Source organism: Notechis scutatus, chromosome 2 (genome assembly GCF_049901735.1).
Source record: "Notechis scutatus isolate UNSWTSFEM ecotype Mainland chromosome 2, rNotScu1.2, whole genome shotgun sequence".
Lineage (NCBI taxonomy): Eukaryota > Metazoa > Chordata > Lepidosauria > Squamata > Elapidae > Notechis > Notechis scutatus.
In genome coordinates this window covers 24,346,071-24,368,825 of record NC_142010.1, presented here as the reverse complement: position 1 = coordinate 24,368,825, position 22,755 = coordinate 24,346,071, and the positions used below count along the sequence as shown (strand labels likewise).

General features: G+C 43.7%; 1 protein-coding gene across 3 annotated transcripts; it reads right to left on the bottom strand.

Moving 5' to 3' along the window:
* Window positions 1-2,926: 2,926 nt before the first annotated feature.
* Window positions 2,927-17,449, bottom strand: LOC113422225 (uncharacterized). 3 transcript variants are annotated; one of them, XM_087954512.1, is made up of 5 exons: window positions 17,151-17,449; window positions 13,547-13,610; window positions 12,700-12,781; window positions 9,885-10,079; window positions 2,927-7,103 (listed from the first exon to the last, which is right to left on the bottom strand). In XM_087954512.1, exons 2-5 carry the CDS (start codon window positions 13,568-13,570, stop codon window positions 4,246-4,248), a joined length of 3,159 nt encoding a protein of 1,052 aa, XP_087810638.1. In that variant the 5' UTR covers window positions 13,571-13,610; window positions 17,151-17,449; the 3' UTR covers window positions 2,927-4,245. The 3 variants fall into 3 exon arrangements, with proteins under 3 accessions (XP_087810638.1, XP_026538812.2, XP_087810639.1); XM_026683027.2 differs by having other exon boundaries at window positions 2,927-7,100; window positions 17,151-17,444; XM_087954513.1 differs by lacking the exon at window positions 9,885-10,079 and having other exon boundaries at window positions 2,927-7,100.
* Window positions 17,450-22,755: the final 5,306 nt, after the last annotated feature.

The window sequence follows — 22,755 nt, the reverse complement described above, 5'->3', positions numbered from 1 at the left end:
AAGATGTGTGAACCTCAATTCCCAGAATACCCCAGCTGAGGTATTCTGGGAGTTGAAGTCCATACTTCTTAAAACGACTTATTGGGAAACACTGGTTTAACTGGTTAAAATATTAATGCGTTATCACTTTGTAACTGATTTAAAGAGCCGCAGATAAACCTCAAAATAGGCTTAGCATAAGGAATAAATAAAGGGAAAAATACTTCCCACTGAAACCACACTTTTACTCACTAACTGCACCCCCTTTGCTACCAGGTTTGTCCCTCTTCCCTTAAAAGCTTTGAAATAGATTGCCTTAATGTCCTGCAGGTAGTTTGAAGTGACATTTCCTAGACTGGCAACCAACATGGCTTGGACCGGTAGTCCTCGACTTACGACCACAATTGAGGCCAAATTTTTTGTTCCTAAGCAAGGCAGTTAAGTGAGTTTTGCCCCATTTTATTTTATTTTTTTTGTCACAGTTGGGATGGTTACAAATGGTGACCGCCTGACTCTGGGACAATGCAACTGTCATAAATGCCAGTTGCCAAGAACCTGAAGTTTTGGATTATGGGACCATGGCGATATTACAATGGCTGTAAGTGTGGAAAGGGGTCACTTTTTGCAATGCCATTGTAATTTCAAACTGTCACTAAATGGTTGGAAGTTGCCTACTTGTAGACCCGTAGTACATCAGTGAGGGAAGGGTAAATCTAGGGTAACGATCTCAAAGGTGCTTTTTTTTCAAGAGGCAACTGGAATTTCTGGTTTTTCTTTGAAGATGTTTTGCTTCTCATACAAGAAGCTTCTTCAGCTCTGACTGGATGGTGGGGAATGGAAGGATTTATATTCCTTGCAGACAGCTGGTCATTTGCATTCTTTTAACAAGACATTAAGGCCACCTGGAGGTTTATCTGGATCCTGGGGGTCACCCAAGTGGTGCAAATTGGTGTGGAGACTTCTGGGAACTGCTGGAAGGACTGTGTTGTACAATGGAGAGGTCATATCCATCCCCCTCTGTAGAGAGGGCTGTTCAATTTTGACATAGGTGGCTTCTTTAACCCCCTTCAAACCAGCAGTCCTATCTGTCCAAAATGTGGACTTTGCTGTTTCAGGTTAATAAGTTGGCTAAGAAAATTGGGGGGATTTTAAGGGTCAAGAAGACAGCACTATGGACATGAAGAATCTGGCCTAAAATTCATGTTACATAGTTGCTAGATTATTAATTTTTAAGGTGATCATTAAAGTCAAATTATTGGGAATTAAAAGAGTTAATTAAATGAAGGAAAAAGGGTTGGTACACTCATTGTGGGGGAAATTTTTTGAATTGCTTGAATTGGGATGGAACTTTTGAAATGAAATAAGAATATGCGATGAAATTACAAACCTGACAGACAAAAGTATAAAGAACATGAAGATGTAAGATTTAAAGTTAAAATAGGTCAAGAAATTAGAAAATATATAAGTTTGAGAAAAATATTTGAGAAAATTTATAGAAAATATATAATGATAGGATATGAAATTAAATGTGAATGAATATGTAACCAAGGTCATGTCTGTATGAAAATGTGAAAACCTGGAATCATGCTGTTCACTAAAAAAGATGTTTTTGAAATGTGCAAAAATAAAATAAAAAAGCTAGCTTCTGCATTTATCTGCAGGATAATTTCCTGGACTCCTGCAGGATTTTCCAATGCAAAATGGAAAGAGGACCACCCAAATCTTATCCTTCCCAGCATGGTGCCCTTCAGGTGTAATTTCCAAACAGAATCAACTCACCTGGCTAATGAAATTAGGATGACCAAAATAAGGCAGAAACAGGGTGAGATTTCCTGGCCCCAGACAGCATGGGTTGCGTTCACTAGTTAATGCTTACCCAAAACAGATGAAATTCCAGTCCAGGTGCTGTACGACAATACTGAATCCCACAACAGGGCACATGCTCCTCCACACAAACCAAACTCAATTCTGTGTTGCAGAGAAAATCAGAATCTTATTTCCACCCAATCCTTGACACGATACCTCATGTCACCATGCTGGCTGGGGAATACTGCGGCGTTGAAGCCTACATATCCTAAACTTGCCAAGTTTGAAAAAAAAAACCTGATCTGAAGTGATAAGCTACATTCAAACTACCTAAGTATTGTTACAGTTACAGCTCTGGAGAAAACTCAGTGTGAACCTCGATTGGCTCAGAAAGACAATACAGCAGCACTTCAACTCCCAGAATTCCATACCAGCCAGTGGGCTGCTTGGGGAATTCTGGGAGTTAAAAGTCCATGCATTTTAAAAGTTGAGAAACACTGCAATACAGTACAGGTAGTCCTCAACATGTGACAACTGAGCCCAAAATTTATATTGCTAAGTGGGAAATTTGATAAGTGAGTTTTGTCCCATTGTACAATTTTTCTCTTGCCACATTTATTAAGTGAATCACTGCAGTTGTTAAATTAGCAATATCGTTGTTAAGTGAATCTGGCTTCCCCACTGACTTTGCTCGTCAGAAGTTCACAAAAGGCGATCACATGACCTCAGAACCTTGCAACCGCCATATGAATCCGCTGTCAAGCATTGACCATAAATCACGTGTCCACGGGGATGCTGCAACGGTTCTTTCAGTGCCATTGTAACTTTGAATGGTCACTCAATGAACTGTTGTAAGTCAAGGACTAACTGTATGCCCCTCTTAATTCTTCCATTATTTCAGCTAGAAATGCAGCTGCCTCTGGATTGCCAGTGAAAACAAATCACCTTTTTGCAGGCACTTTTTTCTTCAGCTCTAGTTGAGTGACGACAGCACATGGAAAAGATACTTTTCTGCTGGTGTGAATATGCTAACATTTCAATGAAAGCCAGCTTATTGACTCTAATTACCCATCTCACCCCAAACAAAATCCAGAAAACGGCTGCAGAAAACAAACATTTTATAATGAACTGACACTGGAAATGATGCAACTCACGCTTTACTTGATAACCTGTAGCAAATTGCAATGCTCCCAAAAAAACAGCTAGTCATAATAAAACGTCCATGCAAGATTCCCGACTGACAAAGTTTTCATTTAAACAGACTTCATACAATCTATTATTTTAGGGTCCTTACATATTATTTAAAAAAAAAAATCCAAACTTTTCTGACTTTATACTCAGCATTTCTTATTCACCGTTACCACTGGGATTTTCCACTTTATTTAAAAAAAAAAATTAATAAGAGAATTCTGCTTTTTGCATTTCGGTATTTGGTATAACACTGTGACTTCCCACTTCTTGGGGCTTCAAATCTTCACAGCTCCTATCACCTCAAGCAAGCATAACTGATAATGGTAGGGACATCGTCCAAGGAAGTTAACTTTTCACGTTTGTCTGCAAAACTTCTACTTGCAACCAAGAAAGCATAGTAACAGATCTCAAGGCCTGCATCTTCCTTGCAGCTCCAAAAACTTGAGATTCCTTCTTCCCTATACAGTGTAACGTGGCAGTGGTACTAGGAGGCAAGAGACAGAGGGTGTCAATGAACTTCTGAATTACTTTTACCAACGGCAAAACAATGGCTTTCAATTTAAAACATGTTCTAAAACGTACAGAAAACTGTTTTGTATTATTGACTACAGATCCCAAAACGCGAATTCCTAATATTTGGAAGATTTAGAATACATTTGACCCTTGAATGTCTTCTTGGCGATGCAAAGTGCATTGGAAAAACAACATGTATTTCATCCGTTTTTCATTCACTGCACAAACCAGTAGTATTTTCATTATGAAAAACAAGACTATAACCTTCTCACCCACACTTCTTAAAATAATTGTCCTGTGTCTTTTTTTTTTCTTTCTTTATATACGTACACTGCAGAAGAGAAATTATTTCAACACAAAGTTATCTGCTTTTTACAATGTGAAAACAATGTTAAGAAACGTAAGACAGCTCGCATTTATCGTTGCCATCACTCCAAACTGTAGGACCATGGATGCTCTTTATCACTTTTTCCAGCATCCAAGTTCTCAGCCAAGTCCACTCGTTCAAAATAAACGGAGCCTCTTTATTACAGGCTCTTTGTGGCATGGATGTTCATTTTTGGAGTGAAGTTATCTGAATGATTCGAGATTGGAAAGGCAGAGTACATTCAAAAATCTGTTTCTGAGGTAGCTATAGTCACTGGGTATAGAAAGAACCTGGGAATCTTAAAGGTGGATGTTTCAACCCAGACCTGTTCCAAAAGACCTCCAAAACCCTTGTCCCCGTTTTCTTCACCCACAAGTGACAAAGACACCTTAACATTTCTGGTCGAGAGGATTTGCTTCCTGAAGGTCCTTTGTCGGATTCTTTTTGTAATGCAACTCCAAATGTTTTTTAAGGGACCACTTGCTGACGTAACTTTTATCGCACACGGCACATTTATACGGCCTCTCCCCGGTGTGGGTTCTCTGATGGTACCGAAGGATGGTGCTGGTGGTCACCCTTCGGCCGCAATAAGAGCAACAGAATGGCTTTTCCCCTTTGTGGGTCTTCTGATGCTTATCGAGCGAGCATTTCGTCTTAAAGTATTTCCCACATTCGCCACACTGGTGAGGCCTCTGATCCGAATGGGTCACCTGATGTTTCTCCAGGTCTTTAGTAGTGCGGAAACTTTTCTCACACCTTGGACACGGATAGGGCCTCTCGGGAAAGTGGACTTTCTGATGTCTTGTCAGGGAATATTTATCTCTAAAGGACTTCCCACAATTAGGGCAGCTATATTTCTTTTCCTGCGGGACCACCATCCCTTGTGGACCAACCCCGGGCAATTTACCCAGGAAACACCAATCAGCTGGGTCTTTAATGGCACGGTTTCCCGAGTGGCCTAAGGAGGTGTCCCCATTTTCAGGGGACCCCAGGGGACCTTCCTCCGTTTGGATTCCCTGTCCTGGGTACGCCGAACCATTGGTCCACTGCTGGGGCTCTACTTTTATAGGCCTGTCTTGACCTTTAACCCCCAATCCAACACTCCTGAAAGTCTGACTGTCTGACTGTTTAATAGCACTTTCTTCTACACGGCTGCTTTGATGATCGGGGAGGAGCGAGCAGCTCGTATTCTCAGAGCCTTCCGGAGGTTTTCGTTCCTGGAGGACCTCCTGGCGCTGAGCGTGGACCGAATGGGCCACCTGTTTGTCCACGCTGTCGTCGCTACCACTTGCTTGATCTTTGACTAAGTCATCCCCGGTCTCATTCCCGCCAAGCAAGCTATCCGGATCCTCTTTCACGTGCATCTCCTGATGCCGCCAAAGGGAATATTTTGTTCCAAAGGCTTTCCTGCAAGTAGGGCATTGATAGGACCTGGTCTCGGTGTGGATGCGCTTGTGCCGGCTGAGGGAGTAACTGGTTCGGAAGGCTTTCCAGCAGAAAGAGCACTTGTAAATCTGCCCTTCGACGTGTATTTCCCGATGGTGGGTGAGGTTGTACCTGTAGGCAAAAGCTTTCCCGCAGATGTTGCAGATGTACGGCTTGCCTTCCTTGTGCAGTTGCTGATGTCGGCGGAGGGCCGATGGCGTCCTGAAGGCTTTCGTGCAGAAAGAGCACTTGTGCTGGTAGAGCTGGTCTTCCAGGTGGATTTCTTGATGATGAGCGAGGGTGTACCGGTAGACGAAGGCTTTCCCGCAGATGGTGCATTTGTAAGGCTTGCCTTTGATGTGGATTTGGTGGTGTCGGCCGAGGGTGCTTTTCGTTTTGAAGGCTTTCCCACAGAAGGTGCATTTGTGCTGAAGGGTCTGTTCTCTGCTACGGGCTTTCGGGAAGTCCATGAAGAACCAGCTGTGGGCGGCATCCTTCCCCTTGCGGGCGTTCCTCCTGACCCGGCATTCCACGTGGATTCGCTGGTGCCTCCTGAGGTTATAATGAGTCGAGTAGTCTCGCCTGCAGCCTCGGCACTCGTAGCGGCTTTTCTTCTCCAGCATTACCGGCTGGACAACGGGCGGCGTTTTTTCCCCAAGGCCCTCCCAATCCGAGACGTTTTGAGAAGACGGCGCCTTTGGGTGGCTTCTCAGGTGGTCGGCAAAACCTTGGCTGTCTCTAAAGCTTTCCCCACATTCAGGGCACACCTGAAGCTTCTTTTCCTGGTCCGCTTTGGGCTGAGAGGCCAGCAGCGAACTTTTGCAAACAGGCTTCCCGCAGTCGAAGCAAGTGTTATCTTTCATTTCCACGTAAGTGATCTGGTTTTTAGTGAGCGGGCTGTCTTCCTTGAGGGCTTTTCCTTCGCCGCTTGGTTGCGGCCTGATGCACACACTCTGATGGTTAAGGAAAGCCTTCTCCTGCTTGTAAGACTTCCCACAGTGACCGCAGGTAAGGGGACGTTCCACCCCACCATTTCCTTCGTACGCTGCGCAAGGCAGAGTTTCGGGGTTCAGATGAAGTCTCTTGTGTTTGATCGAGGATGGTTTTTCCTTGCAGCTGTTTTCGCTGCCCAGACTGGGAAAGCAAAAGCTGCTGCCGTGGTTCTTTGCTTGGTGCTTCGCGAGGTCCTTCTCCTTCATAAAGCCTTTTCCACAGACAGGGCACTTAAAGACATGGTCCCCCGAGTGAGCGGTCATAAGATGCTTCACAAGGTTCCTGGTTTCTGCGAAGCTTTCCTCACAGGCAGGGCACGGGTGCGTCTTTTCACTGCTGTGCATCTTGTGATGCTCCGTCAGAAAGGCTTTCCGGGCGAAGTTTTGCCCGCACTCACGACACTCCCAGCTTTTCTTTCCTGAACGGGGCCGTTTTTTATGCATGCTCTCTTTATGTAAAACCAGGCTGGTTTTCGCAAGGAAGCACTTGCCACAGACGGAGCATCGAAAAGGCTTGTCTCCGCTGTGGACTTTGAAATGTCTGAGGAGGGACGATCTCCTGCCAAAGCTTTTCCCACACACGGTGCATTCGTTCTGGCTCTCTTCGGTATTCATGCCTTGCTGGCTATTGCTGCCTTTCTTTTTTCCGCCAGCACAATTAACTCTGGGGCGAGAGTCCTGCAGGCAGCCGTGCTGAATCTTGCAAGCTTTCCCCTGCCGCTGGACATTCTCCCATTGGCCTAGCAAAGCAGCACGAGGTTTCGCAATCCGCTGATTCTCCCATGGAATGCTCTCCTCCTCTTCCTTCTCGCTTGCAACGTCGTCGTCTGCTGGGAGAGAAAAAACAGAAAAGGATGTTTCCAGACAGGCCAAGTAGAGATGCCACCTAATCTCCGTTTAAGGCGGAGAGTAGAGTTGAGTTTGGTTGGCTAGCTTGGTGGCGCAGTGGTTACAATGCAGTATTGCAGGCTAATCCTGCTGACTGCCCAGCAGTTCGAATCTCCCCAGGCTCAAGGCTGACTCAGCCTTCCATCCTTCCGAGGTGGGTAAAATGAGGAGCCAGATTGTTGGGGGCAATGTGCTGACTCTGTAAACTGTTTAGAGAGGGCTGTAAAAGCACTGTGAAGCGGTATATAAGTCTAAGTGCTGTTGCTATTGGAATCCTTGCAGGGGAGGAAGCGACGGAGACCTGACAGTCTCCCCGACCCCCACTTGCAAAATCTTCTGGAATATCTGGCTGTTTCCAAGAGAGCGCGATTAGTCTGACGAAATTAATGTCAGGTGCAAGGAACCAGAACGACATGGCGAGCCGATCCGTTCTTTTACTGCTACTTCCCTATTTACAAGTGATCCTCGGCTTACAAGCACATTTGAGCCCAAAATTTCTCTTGTTAAAATGAGTTTTTGCCTCACTTTGCCACCTTTCTTGCCACCATTGTTAAGTGAATCACCGCAGTCGTCAAGTTAGTAACACAGGTTGTAAAGCGAATTTGGCTTCCCTACTGACTTCGCTTGTCAGGAGGTCACAAAAGGGGATCACATGACCCTGGGACACTGCAACAGTCGTAAGCACATGCCAGTTGCCAACCATCCGAATTTTGTCCATGTGACTCTGGGGATGCTGCAACAGTTGTGTGAAAAACGGTCATAAGTTACCTTTTTTAGTGCCACTGTAACTTTGAACAGTCACTAAACGAACTGTTGTTCACAACTACCTGTACAAAAATCTCGTCGGACTACCTGCGTGCTCTTGGGAACAACCAAATAAGGAATTCCTCCTTTCTGCCTTCCCTGCAGGGATACCAAGCTAATCAGCCTCTGAACTTCAAGCACCACCACACCCCATTCTGGAGATTTCACCACACCACCAAAACCATGGATTGGGACACGTTCCAGATTGTAAAATGAAATCAGGCTCGAGCTTTGAATTTAGAAAAAAAAAAAAGAGCCATTAGACCAGGGGTGTCAAACTCAAGCCGGGGGGGGGGGCAGATCCGGCCCACGGGGTGGCTTAGATCTGGCCTGTGGGGTCGTCCTGGAAACAGCGAAGGACCTGCCCGCAGTGCCTCTGCCAGCAAGAACAGAGCTTGGGAGGGCTATGTGCAACTTTCCCAAGTTCCGTTTTCAGTGGCAGTGGGTTACAGGTGGTCACCAAAGCCGAAAACAGAGTTTGGGAGCCCATTTTCGCTAGCAAAGCACTCGGGCTACCACAGGCACCCCCTGACATGAGTGACCATGCCTCCCCGGCCCAACATAACCCTGATGCAGCCCTCAATAAAACTGAGTTGGACACCCCTGAGCTAGACAAAATTAAGATTCCTGTTATGAGAATTTTTCTTATCTTTTAACAGCCACATTCCAGGTTATTCAGCCGTATCAATCCTGACGCTTAAAGGCAGGAATTTTAGATTAATTTAATAGATGTCTAGTTTCCAAAAACCAAAAGAGAAAACAAATGAACTGGACCTTAGTTCCAGTGCATTTAGTAGTGTGCACTACTATTACTGTTAATCTTCTCATCACTCCATCCCCTCCCACTTGTGATTGTAGGACTGTAACTTTGTCGCTTGTATCCGTACGATTTATATTGACTGCTTCCTAGTATGATTTGATTGTTGATTGTACCCTATGACTATCATTAAGTGTTGAACGTTATGATTCTTGATTCTTAACGAATGTGTCTTTTCTTTATGTATACTGAGAGTATTTACACCAAGACAAATTCCTTGTGTGTCCAATCACACTTGGCCAATAAAGTATTCTATTCTATTCTATTCTATTCTATTCTATTCTATTCTATTCTATTCTATTCTATTCTATTCTATTCTAAAGTTAAGTAGTATTCATTAGATTTTTATCCAGTCTTTATTATTTTTATAAATAATTCAAGGCAGAGAATATAGCTAACACTCTCCTCCTCCCCCCCCCCCTTTTACCCACAACAACCCTGTAAGGTGAATTGGGCTGAGAGTCACAGCCCAAAGTCACCAAGCCGGTTTTCACGGCTAAGTCATGACCAGAATTTAAACCATCTTCTAGTTTCTAGGCCGCTACCTTAACTACTGTACAATAATCCTCAACATACAACCATTCATTTTAGTGACCATTCAAAGTAACAACAGCACCACTGAAAAGTGACTCACGGCCGTTTTTCACATTCATGTCCGTTGCAGGATCCTCAATGTCAATTTTGTGACGTCCTAACAAACAAGGTCAATGGGACCCGCCAGATTCACTTAATGATGTCATTAACTGCAGTGATTCATGTAACTGTGGCAAGAAAGATCGTAAAATGGGAAAATAACTGTTTTGCTCAGCGGTAGAAATTTTCAATTCAATTGTGGTCGGAAGTTAAGGATTAACCTTTCTGCAATATCTATCGCCACTTTCATGTAGTAGGTAGGGATCTATAGATGAAGCTATTTTTAAGGACAGAATATGTCTTGAAGCTATAAAGGTGCCCCCACGTGGATGCCAAGATTTAGGACGGGGTCTCCAAACTTGGCAATTTTAAACCTTGTGGACTTCAACTCCCAGAATTCTAGGAGTTGAAGTCCACAAGTCTTAAAGTTGCCAAGTTTGGAGACCTCTGATTTAGGGGTAACCCTGACCTGAACTCGATGAATCTGAAGTGGGCACGCTCACGGGACTCCGGTAGGAATTCCACCAGTTTCCTGATTCTGGCCATTTCTTCAGGGCTTCTTTAACCAGTTTTTGATCAGCACCATTGCTGGAGCTCTGAAGACCTTCCTGTCCTCGTTTCAGATGCGCCAGGAGTTCAGATTTTTGAAGCTGAAGAGGAGAAGCTGGAAGAGAGAGAGAAAGCGAAGAAGCAGGTGAGTGAAGTATATATTTTTCTGCTGCAGAAAAGGTATAAGCAAGCAGGGGCATTCATGCAAGCAAGACGAAAAGATGGCAATAGAAGCATCATTTTTTTTACATTATTTGCTTCATATCAGGGGGCGCGACGGCTCAACAGTTAAAGACATTGAGCTTGTCAGCTGGAAAGCTGACAGCCTGGGTTTGAGACCCGAGCACCACGTGATGAGGTGAGAGTTCCCGTTCCTTGTTCCAGCTCCTGCCCACCTAGCAGTTCAAAATCATGCAAATGCGAGTAGATAAATAGGTACCACTTTGGTGGGAAGGTTAACAGTGTTTCATGTATGTGCGTTTGGCATATAGCCATGCTGACCACATGACCACAGAAAATGTCTTCAGACAACGCTGGTTCTCTCACAATCAAGAAATGGAAATGACTGATAGGGAAACTTTTACACCTTTGCTTTATATCTCACCTTTTCTCCACCTCTAAAGAGTTCAAGGCAATACGCATGGCACAACACTTCATTTTCATCTCTACAACAATCCTAGCTTGAGAAAGTGTCACTATCTCAGTGAACTTCCATGGGAAAATAAAAACTTGAACCTGGCTCTCCCGCAACCCAGGCCAGCTCCCTGAACTTCCCACAATGTACTGGCTTTCAGTCTCCTACCAATCCAAGGTAGGGGGCAAAAGAATGCTTCTATTTCTCTCTGGCCAACATGGAAGAAGACAAATCCTGAAAGATATACTGTACATACATGCAGGTCTATAGACATCAGAAAGAATGACTCCATTAAATGTTGTTACCCAGCAAAACAAGTTTAAGAATGTAAATCTTCCCTTTCTAGTATTTTCTTATATGCAAATGATTGCATATTTTCAAAACTCACCCAATCAACTGAGAGGAGGCCCTCAATTATATTGGAATGCCAATTACTCCCCCCACCCTCAAATATAGGTAGTCCTTGCCTTATGGCCACAGCTGAGCCCAAATGACTTTTACCCCATTTTACGACCTTTGTTGCAAAGTTATTAAGTGAATCACTGCAGTTGTTAAAGTTAGTAACATGGCCTCGGGACACCGCAACCGTCATAAGTATGAACCAGTTGTCAAGCATCTGAATTTTGATCATGTGACCATAGGGATGCCACAACAGTTGCCAGCTTTGGAAGCCATACTGAGACCAGATGCTCCCATGCTGCCACATTTTGAGCCTGGGAAAGTGGGAGGGGGAAATTTCTTGGCGTGTATGTAGTTAGGCATAACAACATTCTTTTTCTAATTCAAGGTCATGTTATTTTGCACATAAGTATGGGGAAGTCTTAAGTTGGGATGGGTGGTGATTGGGACATGTAATGTGATGATGGGTGTTAAGGGAATGCATTTGTAGTTACTTATTGCAAGGAAGCCCGGAATTTTCAGATTCGGGATTCCCCAGTTGTGCCAGTTACTATCCAAAATAAAAGGAACTTTTGAGAAGATGTCTGTCTCGGAGTTATTGGTTGGAGTGGAGGTTCGCTGGAACGCTGACAACAGTTGTGTGGAAATGGTCATAAGTTACTTTAGTCACTACACAAACTGTTGTAAGTTAAGGGCTATCTCAGGGGTGTCAAATTCAATTTCAGAGGGCCACATCAGGGTTGTTTGACCTGGGGGGCTTGGCGAGGCGGGGGGGTCGGCCAGCTCAACGTCTCTTGTGTCAGGGGCGCCGGTGGTGGCCCAAGCACTCTGCCAGTGAAAACAGGCTCCCGAGCTCCGTTTTCGGTTGTGACAGCCTCCTGCAACCCTCTGCCAGCGAAAACAGAGCTTGGGAGAGCTGCCTTCCTGAGCTCCATTTTCACTGGCAGAGGCACCGTGGGTCCAGTACTTCACTGTTTCCAGGGTGGTCCCACAGGCCAGATATAAGCACCCCACTGGCTTAAATTTGACACCCCTGGACTATCTGAATGCACTGAGCTGCATTACACATTCCAGGCAATGAAACAACTAACTTGGCTAGAATGTATTTGGCTGCTGATAATTCAAAATTTTTGGCATATAGCAATAGAATACTGCATGATTTGCCAAGAACCTCCGAGATCTAAAAAAAATCCTAAATAGAGGCTAAAAAAATCCACTTAGATTAAGTTCTTCAATCTGAAACCACATTTTTCAAACAGATGTAAGGCTATTTCTTAGGAAGACAAAGTAATTGAGTTTGCACAACGATCAAGTCAAAATGATTTCTTAAAATGTATTTTATTCTGGCATTGGTATTTTATGCCCACCTGGCAATTATAGCTTGAATACCATGCCTTAGGCTTAATGATAACAGCGGTTCAGTTATAGTTTATTAAATAAATGTGATTTATCTCAATATCTGAACCTACCCAATGATTATTACCTCTTCTACAAACCCTGAGAGTTAGATTAATTGAATGTCATAAATTTTATTTTTTGGTCAAATTACTTAAGGAGGTAAACACATTCCCCAATTAAATTTAACTCTGATGGTCTCATGCGCAACCTCTCTGGTTTTCTTTGCTAAGATATTCAAATGCAAAGGCAGTTTATGTTTATGGTGCTACAAACAACAAAAAGAACAGGTTAAGAGCCGTCTCACCTCTGAAGATGGTGTTATAACTCTCTTTCATCACTTCTCTGTAGAGTCTTTCTTGATCAGAGCCTAAGAGATCCTGCTGGATCTAAATAAAGGAAAGCGGAAAAATAGGATTGTTTGCAAAGGTCTAGAGCAAGGGAAAGTCATCCTCCCTCTAGCCATTCACCCAACAGTGCTCCAGTGAACATATATCTTCATCTATTGGTTAAAAATACACCACAACCCTAGCAAACAATCATTTTGTATTATGTAATTCATTCATCCATTCATATCTTTTTTTTTTTAAACAAATAACTCAAGGAGTGAACATATCCAACTCCTATTTTCCCCACAACCCTGTGAGGTGAATTGGGCTGAGAGTTGTGTGACTGGCCCGAGGTCAGCCAGCTGGCTTTCATAGCTAAGGTGGGACTTGAACTCATGATCTCCAATTTCTAACCTGGTGCATTAACCATTAGATCAAACTGGTTCTATAGGCCACCCAGGGTCACTCTAATAGTGAGGTGAGTAGTATACAAATTTAATAAATAACACAGTCTATGTACTGCAAAAGTTCTATAGGGACATTCACTACTATTTGTACTCCGATAGCTTTTATTTGCACTATGTGTTAAATAATCAAGATATATTTCATTTCTCTAAAAGTAGCACAATTTTGCTACATGCCTCAAAATGGTTGCTAACAGTTCTTGTTGTTAGGGGATAGTTTTGTGTTGCCTCAAAATGGTTGCTAACAGTTCTTGTTGTTAGGGGATAGTTTTGTGTTGTTCATTTTATTGACTGTATTTTTATTGGTCAGTGACCAAAATAAAGTTCTCTCTCCATCTGTCTACATTTGTCACAGATTTACCTGTGCAGAATGTGCCTGGGCCATTTCCTTCTGAAGTAGCTGGTTGTCTTTGCAGGAAAAATATCTGGATGTTGGGGAAAAAAAGTGCAGAGCTTTCATAAAAATGGCCTTCTAGACACCAAACTCCCCACACACTTTTTATACAGTAGGGCCAGTCCTTATCCTGCTTGTTAAATAAAATAAAAAAAACTTAGATAAGAGAAGAGAGGCATTATGTTGCTGCAGATGCCTCAATCTACACCTGAATCATCATCTCCTTTTTATGACCCCATAATCCCTTGCAGGTGAATTCTGGGCAATTGAATGGAGCTGAGTGTTTACTGGCCAGATGCCCTTCCTGTCACCAATGCAGAGTTCTAGTCAGTAGATATATTCTCAACATGCCCAGAGAAATATCTGCCTCTATCTAGGATTGAACTCACAGCCTCCTGATTGTGAGGCAAGAACTCCACCTCTAAGCCACCGCACCACTCTAACTCCATATCTGAATCCTCTCAGGAAATTCACCTTTCTTCCTCAAAAGGACAATAATCTGGTTATATCGTGACCTCCACCTATTTTGGACTACAACTATCCCACCAATGGACCACCAGCCCTGCAGGAAAAAATGAGAGGCAAAAATGAAACTGGAAGGGTAAACCACTGTGTACAAACATAGGCCCTACTCCCTTCCAGCACTGATGGTGTTACCTACCCTGTTTCTCCAACAATATGGCCTCCCCCAATAGGAAGTCCCAGCATGTTTTATAGGCATGAAATGAAATTAAGCCCCTCCCCCCAAATTAAGGCCTATATTAAAACATGCAAAACGGGGGGAATGGTCCCCCCACCACTTCCCTAATGGCTTGCCATTAGGAAGTACTTTTGTTGCACACCCAGATTTGGTGCTGCCTGCGTTGACCCCAGCACGAAGTGCCCCACCAACACCGAGGTCAACATCCAAGCCGTCGCTGCCCGCCCAAAGATGCAAGGGGGGGAATTAAGTCACCCCTGAAAAGACAGCCTAGCCATTTTTTCGGGGCTCAAAAAAAAAAAAGAGCCGGCCTTATTATATGAGAAACACGGTAGTTGAGTAATGAAACATCCGCAAGAAAACCACCAAGCTCAGAGAGCAACAAGGACCCCTCATGTCAACCCCGAGCTACAGATATTCTCTTCTATTTGAAAAATGAGAAAATCTGTGAAACACACATGAAAATACTGATAGTCCTCGACTTAGAACCATTTGTTTAGTGACCATCTGAAGTTACAACAGCATTGAAAACAGTGACTTATTGGTTTTCACTTACCACCATTGCAGCATCCCCAGTCACTTGTTCAAAATTCAGTCCCTTGGCAACTGACATGTATTTATGACCGTCATACTATCCCGAGGTCACGTAATCACTATTTGTAACCTTCCGGCAAGCAAAGTCAATGGGGGAAGCCAGTTTCACTTAATGACTGCATGATTCACTAAACAACCGCAGTGATTTGTTTTACGTCAGTGGCAAATAGGTTTGCAAAATGGGGCGCAATTGCCTTGCTTAGCAACAGAAATGATGGGCTGATTAAGGATTACCTCTACATTAATTAATGGGCCATCTCCAAACTTGATATATAAAATAAATAGATGTCAGGCTGAGTTCACACTCATTCTTCTTTCAGATCTTTCTCAAAGGCCACTTCTACCATTAAACCTGGTTTAATCAAGGCTTGCAGAGATTGTTCAATGAAGATGGGTCTTGTGGTTCTACCTATCATCTGGAGATGATCCAGGGCAAAGAACAAGGCACAACCCTGTTATTTTCCAGCCTTTTTATTGGGGAAAATCTATGTAAGTAGTCCTTGACTTACAAGCACGGTTGGGTCCCAAATTTGTGTTCTTAAGTGAGATAGTCACTAAGTGCGCTTTGCCCCATTTTATCACTTTTCTTTCCACAGTTAAGTGAATCACTGCAGTTGGTAAGTTAGTAACATGGTTATTAAGCGAATCTAGCTTCCTCATTGACTTTGCTTCTCAGAAGGTCACAAAAAATTGATCACATGATCCTAGGACATTGCAACCGTCATAAATAGGTAAGCTTTTGACTTAATCTGGATGATCAGTAAAGGGGAAGAAAAAAAAAATTCTCATTACTGAAGCCACAAAGGCAGCTGTTCCTCATAAAGCCCTCTGCTTGGAAGAAATGGACATCCTCTGAGGAAATTGCTTTCATTCAGAGGGCCTTGGGAAATTTCTGCAGGTAGAGGCTACCTTCGCAGGTCATAATCTTGGATTGAACACTGCCTCCTGCACTCACCTACCTCACAGGACTGTTGCAAAGCGAAGAAAACTACCGCACCCTTCTTAATCCAATTCACACCCTTAAATCCTTGCAGGCAAGATGCAGTAAGAATAAGAGACATTTATTTAGCTCAAAAGCAAGCAGGAGTCTTGTCTACAGTGATCAATTAAGATTTCACTTCAATATGGAGGTAAATTTGCTGGATTTTCTTTAAAAGGGAACAGCCATTCATTCTTTCTATCCCAGCATTCCTTGGGGCAAACTGCATGGTACTAAACGGGCCCTTTATCCAATTATATTTATCATTTCCTCCAACACCTCTATTCTCAAGGCTGCAACCAGATAGAGGCTTCCCGATTTCAGCAGCAAGCCAGATTTTATCCCCCCCACCTCTAAGGGAAGAGTCCTGAAGGACTCCAAATTTTAAGACTTCAAAATTAGTCTGAATAATAAGCAGACTTGGCCATTCATAACGTGTTTTTTGTTTTTTTTTTTGGAATAAGTGTGGGTATTTACCGGCTCTCTCGTTTTCCTCCCTTCCTCCTTTTTATTTGTGGCCTTCTCCTTCTTACTCCATTAGCAGAGCTTAACAAGGACTGTCTAAAAACGTAGGCGGATGCAGACAGCGATTCATAAAAATTAAACAATCAAACCCCTTTAAGCCCTCCCCCACACCTCCACCTCTGAATCCCAAAGAAAGCTATTAAAATTCAAATGAGAGCCTGGCTGGAACCCGGAGAGTTCCTCTGAGCGTGTGCAAAGCATTCCGTCCTCCCCCGCCAATCCGCAACCACAACCCAGATCTGAATGCTGGGGGAGGCGGGGGATAGAATTTCAAACGGAGAGCCCAGGCCTCCATCGAAGCCAATGCAATTTTTTTTTTAAAAAGGGAACCAAGCCATTTTCCTTTTGGGGGGCGGCGGGGGGGGGGGGGAACACGCCTAATTGATACCCGGGACAATCATTCCACACAACAACCCACCCCCAGGGCCAAGCGGGAGAGGGAGGCATATCCTCCGCCACCCCCACCCACCCCCAAATATGAACGAATCCTTAGGTTGAACCCCACCCTCTAAGGCCGTCTATTTGGGGACCCCAGAAAAGTTGCACCGCCTTTGGGGAAGGGGGGGGGGGCGCCGGAAGGCTAAACCGAGAGAGGACTGGGAAGCTGAGGCAGAAAATGGATCCCCCGCAGCTCTGCCGCCCGCTTTTGCAAAGGCTTTTTCTCGGAAAACCTGCCCGCCCCCTCGACGACCCTGCGGAGCGGAGCCCGCACCGCACCGCCTCCCCCGCTGCCTTCCTCGTGCGCCCCCCGGGATCGCTCCATTCATTTTTACCTGGAAGCTCCCGCTTATATGCACCCCAGGGCAGCCGCGGGGTCCGTCCTCGGGGCTTCAGGGGGGGAGGCCCCCAGCTGGTGCCGCCCAACGCCCAGGGCAGCCGGGAAAGACAAAGAAGAGACGGCCGCTCTTATATCCCTTGCAAGACGAGAAAGGGAGATCCAGCTCGGAGGAGCGGCGGCGGCGGCCGGATCGCAAACCACAATGGAGTCGGAAGCATCTGAAGTTAAAAGCGCAGCCCCCAACGCGCGGAGGGAGAAAGCCGCTAAGCAGCGGCTCCTCCTCCGGAGAGAGGCAGAGACCTCTGCTGGCCGGCGCCGGGAACGAGGCGAGCCCCTCGCCAGCTCTCTCACGCCTTTCACGCCCATGCGGGCGCCGGCCTCCGGCGTGGCTGCCGGGTGAACTTGGCGTGGCGCGAAGGGCGCGGAGCTGACGAAGACGCGGCGGGAAAGGGAACGAAGGGAAAGGGGGGAAGGAAAGGAAAAATGGAGGAGAGAAAGGAAAATAGGAAGGAAAGGAAAGAGGGAAGGGAAAGGAGGAAAAGGAAAGGAAAAATGGAGGAGAGAAAGGAAAGTAGGAAGGAAAGGAAGGAAAGAAAGAAAGAAGGAAAGGAAATGAAGGAAAGGGGGAAAGGAAAGAGGGAAGGAGAAGGAGGAAAAGGAAAGGAAAATGGAGGAGAGAAAGGAAAGTAGGGAGGAAAGAGGGAAGGGAAAGAAAGAAGGAAAGGAAAGAAGGAAAGGGGAAAAGGAAAGAAAAATGGAGGAGAGAAAGGAAAGAGGGAAGGGAAGGAGGAAAGGAAAGGCAAAATGGAGGAGAGAAAGGAAAGTAGGGAGGAAAGAGGGAAGGGAAAGAAAGAAGGAAAGGAAATGAAGGGAAAGGGGGAAAAGGAAAGAAAAAATGGAGGAGAGAAAGGAAAGAGGGAAGGAGGAAAGGAGGAAAGAAAAGGGGAAAAGGAGGAAAGGAAAAATGGAGAGAAAGGAAGTAGGAAGGAAAGGGAAGATGGAAGGGAAGGGAATGAAGGAAAGGAAAGGAACTGTAGTGCCTAACCAAATGAATGGAGATATAAGGGTTGCTTCCATTGGAACAGATTAAAGCTCATTTATCGATGTATGAATGGGTACAATTGCATTTATGCCACATATAAGTTGCCTTCCAAGGATCTGTGGCATCCTTTGGACCCTCACAACGGCCCTGCGAGGTAGGTTGGGCAGGAAGAAAGACTGAATGATCTCTCAGCCTTGTCTTGGTTTTAAAGGCATAGATTTGATTGAGAAAGAGAAGGATGTCTGGCTGACCCAGATGTGTTTGCAAACTCTCAACATCTAAGTTTGGCACTTGGGAAGGCAGCTCCAGTGGAAGCTGCCTTTATGCTGGAAAATGGGGACTTGCCATATTCAATGGGGACTTCTCAGTCCTCAACTTACAACCACAATTGAGCCTGAAAGTTATGTTGCTAAGTGAAACATTTGTTAAGTGAACTTTGCCCCCATTTTATGGCTTTCCTTGCCATCCTTGTTAAGTGAAGTGTTGCATTTATTCAGCTAGAAATCCAGTTGTTACGTGAATCTGCCTTTCCCATTGACTTGCTTGTCGGAAGGTCGCAATTTCAGAGGGCCGCATCAGGGTTGTTTGACCTTGGGGGGGGGGGCTTGGCCCCAGGACACGGCAACTGTCATAAATGCATGCCAGTTGCCAAGCACCTGAATTTTGATCACATGACCATGGGGATGCCACAATGGATATAAGTGTGAAAAATGGTCATAAGTCACTTTTTTCAGCGCTGCTGTAACCGAACGGTCACTAAATGAACTGTTGTAAGTCAAAGACTATCTGTATCCATTTTCAACTCCAGGGAACACATGAATGCCCGCTGCACATCTTCCTTATTTGCTCTCCACATCAGTAGTGTTTCATTCTTAGTTGTAGCTTGGATTTTCCTTTAAGGTTGATTTTAATTGTAACCCCAAGCAAGCTGGTCTGCTATACTGAAAAATTAGAAAATCTGTCTATCTATGGAAATTCTCAACCATATAGCTCATGATTGTCCCAAAGGTGTTTTTTGAAATTGCACTCTCTTTGTTTTGCTTGAAGACGTTTCGCTTCTCATCCAAGAAGCTTCTTCAGGTTTTTTTTATATAAACATTTTTTTTATTTTTTACACAGACATAAACATTACAAAACCCTCTTTCAATTATATACAGTGTGTCGGTTGGTACAAATTTTTTGTGCTTACTGCAGTGATTCACTTAACCACTGTGGCAAAAAAGGTCATAAGTGGGGCAAAACTCATTTAAAGACTGTCTCGCTTAGCAACATAACCTTTGGGCTCAATTGTGGCTGTAAGTCGACTGCCTGTACTTGTGGGAAGCCAGCAGGTAAGGTAGCAGTCCAGGTGACAGTGAAGGTGCTGCTACAGCAGCCGCTTTGAGGACTGGTCGTAAGGGCCACTTGTTCAATCCCGTTGAATGGTTGTTGAATGTGTGATCATTAACCTAGGACTGCCTATATTTGTTTTATTGATTTGTTTAAATAATTTAATATCATTTGAATGGGACAACCACCAATAAAAACCAGGGCTGTAGGCTAGACCAGGAAGTTGAACAATCCCCTGGAAGGCAGCCATACAGTAGTTAATCACTTCCATAAATGTTGGCAATCAAACTACATGGAGACACCTTTGATATTATCAAGAGGTGAACTTAAACTATTTCCCAGAAACATGGTTGGGTGACTCCTTAGTAGAAAACAAACAAACCCCAATGCATTCCAGTTGTTTTGTTTCATTGCATTGGGGGGGGGGGATTTGAGTTGTAGTCCTGCCTTAAGCACAAAGCCAGCTGGATGACCTTGGGCCAATCTCTCTCTCTCTCTCTCTCAGCCCTAGGAAAAATGCGGCAAGGGAAAACCATTTCTGCATCCAGCCAAGAAAACTGCAGGGGCTTGCCCAAAGGCAAAACCTAAAAAAACCTAAAAAAAAAGTCCTCTGGATTTTGGCAATCCTGATATTATATATTAAAAGCATATCTAAGTACAGTATTCTTTAAAATACCTATAAAAGGCAGGCATCCAGGGGTGGGTTTCTACCGGTTCTGTCCACCTCTGTAGAACCGGTAGTTCTGAAGAGCAGCAGACATAGAACCGGTTCTGTGTCTGCTGATGTTTTTGCCCACCCGACCGCCTGGGCTCTTACCTGATCTTTATTTCCTGAGTTTTCAACATCAGCTGCCAAACCTGCAGTTAAAAAAACAAGAAAAGAGGGCTGTTTCAAAGGCTGCTTCTCAGCAGGTGCTAATGATGATTTATGAGGCTAGCGAAGCTGGTAAATCCAGTAGTTAACCCTTTTGTATCCCACCCCTCCAGCCATCCTTCTCTTCATGCATGTTAGATTTATTATCATATGTTACAGCAATTTTGTCACATCACATTCTGAACTTTTGAGAAGCGGCTGAACAATTGGCTTCCAATAAAAACTGAATTTAGGAGAATTTATGCAAAGCCATCGGCACAGCTTATGGATGGATGAAAACTAATCAAGGAGAGAAGCAACCTAGAACTAAGGAGAAATTTCCAGATAGTTAAAACCATTAATCAGTGGAACAACTTGCCTCCAGAAGTTGTGAATGCTCCAATACTGGATGTTTATAAGAAGAGATTGGACAATTATTTATCTGAAATAGTATAGGGTTTCTTGCTTGAACGGGGTTGGTCTAGAAGACCTCCAAGGTCCCTTCTAACTATTATTCTGTTATAATGAAGAGGTGAGAAAAGTGCACACACTCAGGGAAAACAGCCTTTTATGGACAGGCTGCTTTCAAAATTTGGGAAATATGTTATAGTGCTTTCACAAAATTATTTCCCAGAGGTTGGGCTTGCGTGTTCACTACATGGCTACCATATTTGTATGTGTGTGTGTGTTTAAAACCCTGGAGAGCATAGTAATTCCGTAATTGCTAGTTATTTGCTTTCTTTTCATGAAGATTAAAGCTTTGGAATTGAAAAGCTAAGAAGCAGGAGTTGATAAGGGTGCCATTCTTTTGGTAAGAGCTCTTTTTCTCTGCCTCTCCTTCTCTGACACTCCCAAATGCAGGGAAGCAAGGAATAACTCTCGCAAAGGTGTTTGAACTGACACTGAGCAAGGGAGTTAGAAATAAGAATTGTGTTTGAGTTGCCCACTCAACATTTTATTTTATTTATTTTTATTTTATTTATTTTTATTTGTCAATCGCTAACAAAATAATAGGTATAAGTATATACATAGCTATGAATACATGAAATGGGTACATATAAGAAAAATAAAAAGAAACAATAGGACAGGGACGGTAGGCACGTTGGTGCGCTTATGCACACCCCCTAAAGACCTCTTAGGAAAGGGGTGAGGTCAATAGTAGACAGTCTAAGGTTAAAGTTTTTGGGGTTTGGAGAAGAAACCAGAGTCAGGTAGAGTATTCCAGACATTGACCACTCTGTTGCTGAAGTCGTATTTCCTGCAATCAAGTTTGGTGCGGTTAACCTTGAGTTTGTATCTATTGTGTGCTCTTGTGTTGTTATGGTTGAAGCTGAAGTATTCATTGACAGGTAAGTCATTGCAATGTATGATTTTATATACCATACTTAGATCAGACTGAAGACGGCGTAATTGAAGGTTTTCTAGGTCTAGAATTTCAAGTCTGGTGGCATAACGTATTCTACAACGAGTAGAGGAGTGGAGAACTCTTCTTGTGAAATATTTCTGGACTTTCTCAACTGTGCTAATATCATATACTGACTGATGAGGTGTATTCGAGTATTGGTCTAACAAATGTTTTGTATGCTCTAGTTAGTAGTGTGATATTACCAGAGAAAAAGCTACGTAGGATTAGGCTAACAACTGTTAATGCCTTTTTGGCTATATAGTTACAGTGGGCTCTAGCACTTAGATCATTAGAGATGAGTATTCCAAGGTCATTTACGGAGCTTGGATCATCAACAAGGTCTTGACTATTCAGCTTGTATTTTATTTTCTGATTTTTTTTGCCAATATGTAAGACAGAGCATTTATTTGTTGAGATTTGAAGTTGCCATTTGTTTGACCATTCTGATACATAGTCAATATCTTTTTGAAGGGTAGCAGTATTGTCTGTGGTATTGAACAGCTTTACATCATCAGCGAAGAGAACGCAGTTGCTCTTAATATGATTGCAGAGGTCATTTATGTAGAATATGAAGAGACTTGGTCCTAGAACACTGCCTTGGGGGACACCACTATTGACATGTACAGAATTTGATAGGACACTCCCAATTTTGACCATTTGTTGTCTGTTTGACAGGAATGCTTCTATCCAGTTATGCAGTTGTCCAGAGATACCATAAGATTTTAGTTTTAGGAGTAGTTTGTCGTGTACCACTAAATCAAAGGCTTTACAGAAGTCTATGTAGATTGCGTCTATTGTTTTGCCCTGATCGAGTTGTGTAGTCCATATGTTTTTGCAGTGTAAGAGTTGCAGATTACAGGATAGTTTTTTTTCTGAAACCAAATTGTTTATTAGAGAGTAGGTTGTTTGTCTCTAAGTGGAGGATAATGGATTGGTTAATAATTGATTCCATGACTTTACAGGTGACGCAG

What these genes read in the sequence shown, in the direction of transcription:
- LOC113422225 (XM_087954512.1), bottom strand. Translation starts at nt 13,570, where the DNA reads ATGGCCCAGGCACATTCTGCACAG. An exon ending in CCCAGGCACATTCTGCACAG is followed by an intron (nt 12,782 to 13,546) that starts GTAAATCTGTGA and finishes TCCTTTATTTAG; the next exon opens with ATCCAGCAGGATCTCTTAGG. An exon ending in TTATAACACCATCTTCAGAG is followed by an intron (nt 10,080 to 12,699) that starts GTGAGACGGCTC and finishes TCTCTCTTCCAG; the next exon opens with CTTCTCCTCTTCAGCTTCAA.